This window comes from Punica granatum, chromosome 1, assembly GCF_007655135.1.
Source record: "Punica granatum isolate Tunisia-2019 chromosome 1, ASM765513v2, whole genome shotgun sequence".
NCBI classification, from domain to species: Eukaryota; Viridiplantae; Streptophyta; class Magnoliopsida; order Myrtales; family Lythraceae; genus Punica; species Punica granatum.
The window spans coordinates 3,182,519-3,195,054 of record NC_045127.1 but is presented as its reverse complement, the minus strand read 5'-3'; the positions used below and the strand labels follow the sequence as shown (position 1 = coordinate 3,195,054).

At 37.9% G+C, this 12,536-nt stretch overlaps 3 protein-coding genes across 6 annotated transcripts; 1 reads left to right on the top strand and 2 right to left on the bottom strand.

Annotated features, from left to right (window-relative positions):
• Positions 1–2,049: 2,049 nt before the first annotated feature.
• LOC116197246 (UPF0481 protein At3g47200-like) lies at positions 2,050–7,527 on the bottom strand. Of its 4 annotated transcripts, none has more exons than XM_031527330.1 (4): positions 7,445–7,527; positions 6,190–6,775; positions 4,579–4,620; positions 2,050–3,290 (listed from the first exon to the last, which is right to left on the bottom strand). In XM_031527330.1, the coding sequence occupies exons 2-4, from the start codon at positions 6,718–6,720 to the stop codon at positions 2,238–2,240; spliced, it is 1,626 nt and encodes a 541-aa protein (XP_031383190.1). In that variant the 5' UTR covers positions 6,721–6,775; positions 7,445–7,527; the 3' UTR covers positions 2,050–2,237. The 4 variants fall into 4 exon arrangements, with proteins under 4 accessions (XP_031383190.1, XP_031383204.1, XP_031383197.1 ...); XM_031527344.1 differs by having other exon boundaries at positions 6,190–6,827; positions 7,445–7,513; XM_031527337.1 differs by having other exon boundaries at positions 7,329–7,503.
• A 1,001-nt stretch (positions 7,528–8,528) lies between these two features.
• On the bottom strand, positions 8,529–9,273 carry LOC116192622 (pathogenesis-related protein 1-like). Its single transcript, XM_031521220.1, has 2 exons — positions 8,986–9,273; positions 8,529–8,899 (listed from the first exon to the last, which is right to left on the bottom strand). Exons 1-2 carry the CDS (start codon positions 9,222–9,224, stop codon positions 8,587–8,589), a joined length of 552 nt encoding a protein of 183 aa, XP_031377080.1. The 5' UTR covers positions 9,225–9,273; the 3' UTR covers positions 8,529–8,586.
• A 1,007-nt stretch (positions 9,274–10,280) lies between these two features.
• Positions 10,281–12,505, top strand: LOC116211102. Its single transcript, XM_031545322.1, has 4 exons — positions 10,281–11,031; positions 11,579–11,696; positions 11,781–12,048; positions 12,165–12,505. The coding sequence occupies exons 1-3, from the start codon at positions 10,340–10,342 to the stop codon at positions 12,027–12,029; spliced, it is 1,059 nt and encodes a 352-aa protein (XP_031401182.1). The 5' UTR covers positions 10,281–10,339; the 3' UTR covers positions 12,030–12,048; positions 12,165–12,505.
• Positions 12,506–12,536: the final 31 nt, after the last annotated feature.

The following is a 12,536-nucleotide window of genomic DNA, read 5'->3' as shown; positions in this document are numbered from 1 at the left end:
ACTCGAGTAAGGCGGGGTTCAAAAGCTACGACATGAAGTTGGAGATTGTACACTCACCCGCCCAACAGGCTTTCCGCATCTTCAACTTCAAATTGAGTTGTCAAACACTTGTCTTCTTCTGCAATCTAACAACAGAGAGCAAGGGGCTGGGGCTCGAGCTTTCCCTTTGCGGACAGCTAGGAGGACGGATACGAGAATTGCAGGAGAATCGGGGAAGTTCTTACGAGAAAGTCCGGCAGGAACCCACTTACCATCGAGGTGTGCTCGAAAGGCGTTCTCGAGAGATTTCTGGATGACATCAACAATGGGAAACAAGGAATTTTGCCCGCCGGACTTGTTTGATTGAGCTCGATCCCCATCGAGATGGAAATATCTGAGTTTATTAGCTGCAAGGGAGGGAAGGGCATGGCTGAGGCGAAGATGGCGCAGAAGTTCAACGAGTGGGTAATGCCTTGGACCGCTACTCAGGTTTTGGGAGGAAGACGAGAGACAAAAATACGAGCCAAATTTGAAAATTTGGAAATATTAAGGTCTTCTTAAAAAAATGAGTGGGACCATAAATCCAAGTCGGCAACCGTTAGTTGTCACGTCAGACACTGTGACGGAATTGAACGAATGATATATTTGAGAGTTTATGTTAGATTTGGGAAATTTGAGAGTTTATGTTAGATTTGAGAATTGAGTGCAAGTCCATGATTTTTGACGTGATTAACCCTATCCCATGTATACGAAATCCCGAATAGTCTGCATTTGTGATTACCCTATCCAGTAGAGGTGTTAATAGGCCGTTCCGCCGATGACATTTCCGGGAGGATAGTACTCGCAGGCAATGAAGGAGTCCCCACTGTTGCGCACAATCTTCGCATGCCCCACCTTCACTGTACTCTTTATAACGCAAGTCACTTTTAATTGTTCTCTTTTCACAAAATTACAATGATGTCATCTCTAACTATATTATCTTTGCTCGCTCATATATATGCACCTATATATATACACACATATATAGATATTATATATCCTTCTCTTTTATCTATATACACTTCTGTTATATATATATACATATGTATATATTGCCTAAACTCTATTATATCTATTGTTCTTTCACCTCTGGTACCTTGATTCTATATATATTCATTACACATTTATACTATACGGACCTACATATATATATATATATACCTATATGTATATATTGTAAATATTATAAAATCTATTAGTTATCTTTATTCGTGCATTATATGAAATGGGTATAATGGTAAAATAATATGCATATATTATTCCACCACATCCTTTCTTGATGCTATACAAACATAAATTATGAAGGGTTAAGAGAATCACTTCATAAATCACCACATCCCACTCCTCCATAATCCACCCCCACCCCATCCCTCTATAACCCATCCCATTCCATTATCCAAACAAAATGTTATACTTGTAAAACAAAAAGGTCTAGCTATAAAGTCCTCCAAACTTATCTGATATCAAAAATGGTCCTCATGCATAGCTGAAATAACTCTCAACTCAATTAGAAAAATAATATGCACAGTGTGAGTTGTACTATAGTGAGTACTGAATTTCAAAACAAAATGAAATATTAAATAAATATTTATTTTGAAAACAACCAATCATATGCATCAATCATTCGATGATATTTGAGTCCACCACTTGCCTCGTCTATAGATAATCAATTTATAAAATCTGTACAAATATTTATCAATCCAAGCACTTGCAGTCATAAATTATTAATAGATATTAATTCTATCAAAGAGGAAGTATCATAGTAACGCATGTCGTCGCTTAAGTTTTCAAGTTCGATACTCGTAATGGGACTACATGTGCCCCACTATTAGCTATATATTAGGATTTTTATGTCATTGTACTAGATTTATAGGCCTCCCTTATAACCAAAAAAATAAACATTAATTATCAAACAACCAAGTAAATATATATATAAACCATACAACTATATCCAAGTCCACCACTTAAATCACCACATCGAGCTAATTTATACAAAGTATACAAGCTAGGATTGCCACACTCAAGCTTTAGCAACCAACACACCTCTTTCAATATCACACTCAAGCTTTATTCAATGCATACAATACTATGTTCAGTATCGAATTACAATAAATACATTATATAACCTCTTCATAAAATTCAAGAAACCTGGCAAGCCCCAAAACAAAACAGAAATTATTGAAATTTCACTGGAAGAGTTCATCGAATTAAAAATTTTCTTATTTGTAGACGGGATATATGGTGTAGAAGGTTTGCACAACTGTCAGAATCAATAGGAGAATAGCCGCTGCCAGAGATAGGATCGACCACGGGTTGCTGAAGTATTTCCTTACTAGGTTTCTCCACCAGGTCCGCAATTTGCTCTCATAATAAACCTTGCAACGATGGTTCACCTTCTTCATCTCGGCCGACAAGTAACATTGGGATGGGTCGTAGACAATCTGCCTCGCCAGTGTATTTATCAGGATTGCCACAGCTTTGTTGCTCCCAAGAGCATGGTTGATGATTGCTTCTCTGTGGAGGATCTGTACGTCAAGCTTGGAATAGATTAAGCTGTCAAGGAACATGAAGAAGTTGGTGAAGAAGGGTCTTGCCGCGTCGTCGCATTGCTCAAAGGCTATAAAATTAAAGAACAAGGGGACAGTGTCGTCATTGATAGGTAACGGAGGAATCTTGAGAACCCCGTCGTTGTAACTGATGTCCAGCAAATCACAGTTCTCTTGTTTTTGGATCTCAACTCCGGCCTCCTGCACTTCAATTGCGCAGTGGTTCAATTGTCTGTCTTGGGATGCGGAGCTGTGGGAGGATGAGAACGACCCGTGGGTACCCCGTCTTGTGCATGCTTGGACTGCTGAGAGGAAAGTGGTGAGGAAGACATCGAGGATTAAGTTTCTGTCTTGGGATGCAATTGCAGGCATACTTAAGTTGTGCGAGGACCCCGACCACCCATGGGCTTTCACTTTTTTTCTGACTGCTGAGAGGAAAGTGCTGCGGAAGACATCGAGGAGGTGATCATACTCTTCTTCTTTGTCGAGCTTGGCAGCTATATCTTCTCTCGGAAGAAGTGGGTTGAAGAAGGTTACTGCGAGTACTGGAAGTGAGGTTTCTTCCTGATCGGTGCTCGTGAGTTTGAAGAGTTCTTCGAGGACAAAAAAAGGAAGTTGGTTCTCGAGCATTAAGAGGTCACGTTGAAGGGTTCTGAGCATCCATCGAGTTTCAAAGATAGGATCATCAACAGTCTTCTTTTGCCTGGAAGGATCATCAACAGTCTCCTGTAGGACATAATTATGCAGAGATAAGTATGTTATCTCCTATGCCATAAGCCTGTATCTGGCTGCTTCCAGGAGAATGCTTTAGTAGAAATATTAAAAGAAGAGAAGAAGGTCTATTTCATTGTACTAAGATCCTGGACCTCTCTTGTTAAAAAAAAGAAAAAGAGAAGGGGAATATTTACTAAAACTAGATGAAGACATGCGCGTTGTGTAGATGATTACTAAGGAATTTGAAGATATAAATCTTGAAACATGCAAACTTATTGGCATCATTGAATAATGTAAAATCTGATTTAATAATAATAATATACATATATAATTGATTGAGTTTTATGTAAATAAAAGTAGAAATTGAGAAAAAGAATCTAAAATTATAGAAACTAATTGAGTATTATTCTTTTAGTCTCATTTAATTATATTATGATATATAAAATGTACATGAAAAACGGCCTATGATAAGAAAATCTGAAAATATTACGTTTAAATTCTTGTAAAATAAGGATGCCTATATATTCCTTTATTGATTACTTTTACTAATGTACATATAAAAAATGTTTAAGTAATAAATATACGAAACAAAGTATCTCTCTTTAATATTATACCATATAAGGTAATTAGGATCTTATAAAAGTAAAATAATTATTTTTTAAAAAATCTTATAGGATATAATTACCTTATGTTTGTCCATATATGAAAAATAAAAGTTACTATACACTTGTAAATGAAGTTGATCATTTTTTTATTGGTTAGTTGATTATTGATATAGTAGAAATTAATGTTAATGTTATCATTGTTATGACTAATCAAGTCAAACATTACAAAAATAAATAAAAAAATAAATTACACAACTCGAATTTTATGAAAAAATTATTTACATTTGAAATAACATCAATCTCACGAGCCTCCATTCTCATTCGATCACGGCGGGGAAGTAAGTCAAAATAGAAAAACTCATATTGGTTTTAGGGATAATCAGGCTCGAACTGATGACTTCCACTAGAATTAAAAAAAGAAAAACTCGAGGGCATAGATTAATTTGAAAAAGAGTATTCCAATTAATAGAGCAATACCCACAGTGGAATAAATATCTTGTCAAAATGGTTACTATTGAAGCGATTAGTTTAAAATTTACATTAAAAATCCATTCGAAAAATCAAAGTTCAACCAAAAAATTAGGATAAATAAATAAAATTATTGAACTCAAATTTCATAGAAAAATTCATTATATTATAAAATAAGAACAAAAAAAAAAGAAATATTGAAGTCATAGAAATTAGAAAAGTCTTACAATTATTGCAGCGATACCCTTTTTTGATCTTGAATCAAGATCCTGTCAAAACAATCAATATCGAAGCAATTTTTTCAAATTTGCATCAAAAAATATTAATTCAACAAATCAAAATTCAACCAAGAAAAAGAAAGATTTGGGGAAGAAGGGAATAGATAAGCTTAGAACTACATATAATGATGATGTAGTTTCTTAGGAGGGCTTGTACAGATCTTGAGATTTTCAGCTTTGTAAGGTGTCTAAAAGGCCAACAAAAGAATTTGTTATTTATTATATATATATTATCTAGAGATGGACGTATTATCGATTTTACAAGTTATACAATTAATTCAGAGATACTTACTTTTGCTTTTAATCAAAACTTACGATTTTATTATAGAAAGCAAAGTCAAAAATCAATGTATTTATATATGGATAGATATGAGAGAGATATAATTCATACACAAAATCATTTCAAATATTAAATCTATATTAATAATTATATAATTTTTTTTATTTCTGAGTGTTCTTCTATTGTTATAAATGAAATTTTTTATTTTTTATTTTTGAAAATATCTTAGTACTTTGAAGAATAATCAATTGATTATAATATTATAGAAAAGGTTGAGTTTAAGATTTTGATTTTAAGTAGTCTTGGCGAAATATATGTCGGTATTTCAGCCACTATATAATATTATATATATAGGTAAATTTGTTCAAGTGATGCTTATTTTGAATTTTAACTAAAATTTATTATTTTACCATAGGTACAAAATTCGGAGATGATATATATAAATATATATATGAATATATTAAGTGTTTTACAATTAACCATATAAAGTTTATATCGGAATAAGATTATTTGAATTTCTAAGTATTTTTAAACATTAATAATTGCATATAATTAATTGAGGTTAACAATTACAAATGCATGAGGAGTTCTATTTCTCTGAATGAGCATATGTTGCCGGATACGGCAATTGACCCAACAATCTATATTATATCTATATGAAAACAAAGTCTCAAACTGAATTCTCATGCTGTTATATTATTAAAAATATAAAATGGAGCTCTCTCACGACGCCGGGTCATCATTTATATAGTAAATAAATTTTTATATTTTTTTATAATATAAAAGTAGTTATGTATTCATAATATATTTTTATCAGTTTAATTATGTAAATTTTATATTTGCATATATCCAATTTATATATAATAAAATATTCTCATTTATTTCAAATACATTATGTTATATAAATTATCAAAATTAAAGATATTAAGAAATAAAATTTTATGATGAGATATCTTTTAAAAAAATTTAATTAAAATTAATTCCGAAAATAAAAAATAAAAATATAAAATCCATTCGGAAAATTCATATTACCTTCAATTAGAGATAATCATACTATCCAAAAGATTGTGTGATATTCTCGGTCTCTTTTAAATGTGATATCATAACCGAAAATTATTTCAAAAGATTTTTTTGTCAATTTTATAATAAAAGATAATTTTAAATTTTAAAAAATCAAAAAATCGAGATAAATCCATTAAGAAATGGAGCGTTCTGAGGCGATCTGACCAGATCTATCTCGTATCTTGCTTTCATATATATATAGATGGGTAGAAGGCAACCTTGAGTTTTGCTTCCTCGTGCTTGACATGCTTGTAATACTGGCGCAATATTTCAACCACGAAGCAACCATCAGTGACCATCATGTGCACAAACTCATCGCTTTTGATATTATTGAAATTCTCCGAGTAGCATGCCCTTGTTTTCTGCTCCAACAATTTCATTGATTTCACGAGATCCTCAAGTTTCACGGTCTTGCGAGGTAGTTCCTCTCCATCCAGCCCACTCCCTCCTTCTTTTTCAAACTTGCCTCCCAAAAGCCGCACCAAATAACGCATCTTGTGCTCCTCCATGGCCTGCAAACTTGATTCTTTACAATGGAAAGGGCCAACAGATATGATTTTTGGGTCAAAAGCACTCTCGCGCACTTGGTGGAAATTGTTTGGGACTCTGTAGATGGTCCAAGACTTCCCTGCATCGAAGGTATGACCTTCTTCAAGGTGGCAGTTGATGTCGATCGCCCAATCGGGGGTTTTGTCTTCGTCTTGCAGCTTCATGTCAGAATTCACCGTCCTGAGATTCCTAGGGTTCATCTTGGTCTTTGATCCTTGCCCGATCTTTTTCAAATCGCCGATTTAGTTTGTTGAGCTAAAAGTTTGAGCAAACAATGAGAGTGCAGCCTGATAGATAGGCTAATAACCTGAAAGATGATATTGGTACAAGTCAATGGAGGCGAGCCCTAGTTGACTCCCTCATTCTAAGCATCTGGGACACTCCGATGTGTGCATGGCGCATACTAAAATGCAAAAGCGTGGCAAAAAAAAAAGGATTAAACGGTTGTTTTTCTTTTTGGATAAGTAATAGGATTAAAAGAGTTACGAATGCCAAAAGTACTATGTTGTTTTTCTTGTAATTTTATCATGTTGAAAAAATTAAGGTTTGGAATGTAATGCCGGCAATTCGGTGAAGTTATATAAGAAGCCACGGAAAAGCCAATCCTAAAACAAGAAATCACATTCAACAGATTACTGATATGATAGGCTTTTTTAAGTGCAGATTAATTAGAACAAAAAAACATAAAGAGTCGATTCTACAGATTACAGAAAATTAAGGGCCGGCACAGTTGTGGATAAATTTACGAGAACGATTTAAGATTTTGGAAAGTTAACAACGATTTAGGATTTTGGTGAGCTTCCCTCACCAATTTCCTGCTTCGTGGGGTTGCCCTGAAACTGAAAACCCATAATAATTTCTCGAGAAGACTATGTTGAACAGTATATGACTGGAAAATGCTCAGAGAGGGCAATTGCTGTTAACCTGATCTGAGTCTCTCTCTCTCTCTCTCGATCGGTTGAATATGAGTCTTATCGCAAGGGATATTCGGACAAAGTGCCTATGGAAAGCAGGCGGATGCCCTTCATTTATATAGGGGAACCTACGTTCCTGAAGCCATTGCCAAATCAGCAGTGCTAGCTGGAAATGGCGTTCAAACATCGACTGCTAACCTAAGAGGTTTAAAAAATGACTCATAACTGCCGAGTGTTTGTCTCCTTCCGCAGCCTTGAAATGCTTTGCCATTGCCTTCTTACAACATTGATGTGTGTTATTTTGGTTAATTGATGCTTGCAAGTTTCCACAATTGAGTGAGTGAGAATTAGACGGAGTCAGCTCCATATATGCTCTCAACTCCTGCCAATGTCAGCAGGAAATAGATTGTTTCTTCCCGAAAATTTTATTACCAATGATGATGATTCGAATGGACATGCCAGTTGGCGGACCTAACATATTGATGTCCCGACTTTATTTGCAGGCCGTAATTGTGTTAAACAGTGGCAGCTGGAACTGTTGGAGGTTGAAAATCAAGGAATTTTGGTGAAGGCTGATGCAAATCCCAAATTGGCCGAGATGAACTACCAGATTTTGTCCCGAAAACGGTTGCGCTGAATGAATGAAGCGAGTTGAGCTTTTGTCATAGACTCATAGCCTCATAGATTGTCTTGGAATATTGGATTGGGGGCCAGTTCATGCTGTTTATAAGTAGTAAGTTTTTAAATAGGTGCTGATTAAAATTATCTATTTCTGCCAAGGAAACCGATTTCTAGGTTCATTTACATACGTAATCCCCTAGTCGTCATTGGTTATACTGTACCAAAAGTTCGGGTTTTGGCAGTTTCGTGCCAGATTAGGGAGATCGATGTAAATCTTGTGAAACTCTGTAAATTTGATTCAGTTTTAGGAGTATCCGTTGTTTGGGCCACTTCTTGATTCAACACTCTTGTTCTTAACTCAGAATGGAATTCGTAGACCCAAATCTGCTTATTCGGCGTCTAACATGCAAGGGAACATCTACATTTGTGCACGAAGAAACTTGTTAGCCATAATGATTAGAGCGGTTGTGGTGTTGCAGACTCAGAATTCTCCATATATTTGCGACTACCCCATCCGGAGAGAATGTTAATTTAGTAGGGCTTTTCGCCAATGACATTTCCGTGAGGATAGTACTCGCAGGCAATGAAGGTGTCCCTACTGTGGCACACGATCTGAGCACAACCCACCTTCATTGTACTCTTCCATACAAGTTGCGTGTAATGCAAACAATCGGATCCCGACTTGCAGGAGTTTGTCTGGTAGTCGTAGTGCGCTCCTTCGGCAGCCCATGCTGCCACCGCATCGGCTGGCTTCCACCTCTTGCCGCTGCCCCAGAATAGGTTCTCACCAAAGTCGGCTGTTGAGTGGATTAGGGTGCAGTCCCCTCTTCTTCGGTTGGCATACCTATTGCATGACATGACAATGTGACTTCTATTCAGATATGCTATATCGGGACCAATGTGTTTCTGCAGATCAACTTGTTTGCTTACCACTTGGCATAATTTGCGAGGGAGGGGCTCCATTTGAGACGTGAGAGGCCATGTGCTGATCGAACGGTGTTGTGGGCTCGGAGGAATTGGGCTATCACAGCAGTCGAGTTTGCACGTAGATCTCGTCGGCTCAGGATGACAGCCGAGTTGGCTCGGTTGTGTGGGAGGGAAGAGAGGAGAAGAATGTGCAACAAGAGAAGAGCTGAGATGAGATGGTTACTGATGCTTACTACTGCCATTGATGATGAGAATGGTTATGAACGTGTAAAGGTTTCTTCTGGTTGTGGGGTTGGAGGGAAGTTTGAATGGCAAGACAATGGATTTTATAGTGCCAGAATGGAGAAAATATTATAATAAATAAATAATTTATAATTTATAAAAATTATCGGCACTGTCTTATGAAATTATTTAATATATTGTCATTAGAAAAATGAAGAGATGGAACAATCTATCACATGGGAGTTCCAGAGTGGCAGAATTGTTGCTGTTCTTCCACTTGTCAATTCTTTTATTTGGAAATATTGGGGGAAAAAAAAAGAGTTGAAAATTTTCAGGGGGGAAAACTAAATTTAATGATGGAATAATTGAGAGAACAATAATTCGAAATTTGCGATTTATTTCTTTTAATTTATCCGTCCTAGTTGAACGGCTTAAAACATGTTATGCAACATGGAGATGAGACATTGGAACATGCAATCCTATCATTGTTTCATCATAAATATGACTTGACCTTTACAGTCACAATGAATTATTCCCTTATGATTATTAGCACATAATCAATTAATTCATTATTTGACCGCCAAAGTTAACATTGTTATGCGATCTACTAAACGTTAATCCATAGTATTGAGTTCAACTGTTAATCCGTATTTATCGATATGATGGGAAGCAAGTGATATAACAATTCGCTAGACATGCTCGAGATTACTGCCATGATTTGGTGTGTCTTGACTGCCCGCTTCGGAGGTGACTAGTGTTATTCGCTGCGAAGTGTCGGGACGGATGTGGCGGGAGACTAGTCTTATTCACTCCGGTCATCAATTCACCCACAATCTCTTGCGGACCTGAACAAACAAACATCATATGTCCGCCCGAGCCATCGGGCCAATGGGTCGAGAGTTTGGCGACCTGGAAATGTCCGAACTGTAGAATCCCTAGAGTAAAGAGGAGCAAGACGGGCCAACGGGCCGTCACTGTTCCGGGCTGAGCGTTATATGTAATCATGCACGGCCTGGCCCGGAAAGGCCCGTTAAGAGGACGGGCTGCATTTGTATGTCTGGAGAAGAGATGGAAGAACTCCTTTCTCCCTTCCAATGGCGGATTTGCCCTGCAAGCCGTCGAATTGATCCAAACTATGGCGCTCTTCAGAACCGCGGCATTGCTCGGACGGCGAAGCCCTGACGCCTTCATTTCCCATCCCAGTCTCTCACAAAGGCGACATGTTTTCTCTTCAATCCTTCGGAAAACTCAGTCTGATCCTCCGGGGCAGCGGCTTGTTTCCTCGGAGGAGAACCGGGAGCCGGAAACGCCGACGAAGATGAAGCGGTTGGTTGTATTCTTCAAGGAGGCGGTTGGATTGTCTCCCAGGACTGAAGAGTCCATCGACGACAAAGAGAGTGGAAGCAGCGACTTGGGCCGGGAACTGAAGCAACTGGAGACGAAGCTCTGGAGCTCAAACAAGGAGCAAGACTCTCCGAAAGTCGATACCGTAGTTGCAGCGAAGAAGGAGGTGGAGGAGAGGGAGAAGGAGAAGGAGAGGGAGAAGCATACCAAGCCCGTGGCTCGTCGCTTATCTGATGTGTTTAGGAGCAGGACTATAAGACGTGTCGTGTCGGATCGGTTGCCCGAGTCTTCGGTGACTATCGAGAAGCTGTCACCGGAGATGAAGATGTTTCTGAACCATTTACACAGCGAAGGCTACTTCAATGGCGCCAGTTTTCTGACGAATGGGAAGTTGGAATCAGGTTGGTATAAGCATAGTTGTGGCAGAGACTTCATCAAGTCCGCCGCCGATAAATTCGGGAAAGACCATCAGGAGATCGCAAAGTAAGCAGTTTTGCTCTTATCTGCTCGCCATTGATATCTTACAATCACTGCCACTTCCTTTACCATTCCGAGTACGTTTGTTTTTCGATCTTTTTATCAAATGTGGAGAATGGGGATTGGTTCTGGTATCAAAATCTGTCGAGGGAGCATCCATACTGGACGTAGTAAACTTACCAAAGCGGAAAGGGAATAGATTATCTTCTTCGTAGTGCATAGGTCGTAACTCGGGGTTCAGGCTGCAGATGCATAGTCGTGCTTTCATCGAGAATGTTCAGCAATTAGCATCAACCATGATTTCACAGGAGATTTGAGTGTCCAAATATTGATGCCAAAATTTCGCTTTGCTGAGGATTCTCTTACAAACAAAGAGCTAACCGATTATTGAGTATGTATGAGAACCTTGTATGATTTCGCCCTTCAGAAGCTGCCCAAGCCCCTATGTTTTCGGTTAAACTGCAATTTTCAATCAGATAAATCATGGAAGAGATAGAATTTATCCCGATTGTTACATTTTCTCCCCTGAACTTTAACATTGCGTGCTTGGCAGGATGTTGTCAGGCTCTGAGCTGAAAAAGGTTGCTCTTTTCGGTTGCCCTTCAGTTGCGAGGAAGACTACCTCTGCTGCTAAAAAACTGCGTGTTTTCTTCAGCATTGCAGAACAAACTGTAAGTTTGGTCGTGCGTGGTGCTTGAGTAACCCTCTGTTAATGACTTTCGTGCTTAGCTGCTCATTTTACTTTTCGCCTTCAGGTATGCAGCAAATGTGCCCTGAGAAGCTCCTGCAAGTTTGTGAATCAGCAGTTCGGGGGAAGGGTTGCCAAGATTGCCAAGAATGAGTTAAGCTTGCTGGCTGTGTTGAGGGTCATCACTTCGTACGCATTGGAGCTGGTGCCGCCAAACTTGTCCGTACCGGATGACTTGAAGTCATCTACGAACCGGTTGCTGAGAGATATTGTCAAGCTGAGCCGAACTACAATGACGGTCAAACTTAAGACATAGGAACTTCTTGTTCATGCAGGTACTTAAACACTGTGTTACTTCTTGTTGCAGGCTATGCTTTTATTTGTTCTTTGGGTTTGCTGTAATGTGTTTGGTCATTAGTTTCAAGCGATTATTGTACCACTTGTCCTGTAGATGAATTGAATTTCACTGCTGGTCCAACTTCAAATGGATAATTGAAGATCCCCTTGAGGACGCAATAAAAACCTGGAGGTGATCGGGTTCGGGAATGTTACGAGGATGAGGCCATCACATGAAATGGATAGAAATTCCATTTTAACCACCGTAGATTTTGTGAAGGATTAAGGAGTTTTGGTGTTTGAATGTTTGGTTCGATTCTTTTGTTCTAATGGATTGTTCTAACTTGTTAAGAGTTGTACTGAAAATTAGCTTCGTTTTTATGTTAATGGCGACATACGATGTGATGAAACTTTTTTGAGAGCGAGTTAATTCAATTGATGTTGTTATTCCTAAAACTCGTGCAGACGGAAGTGTAACTGTTCAGGA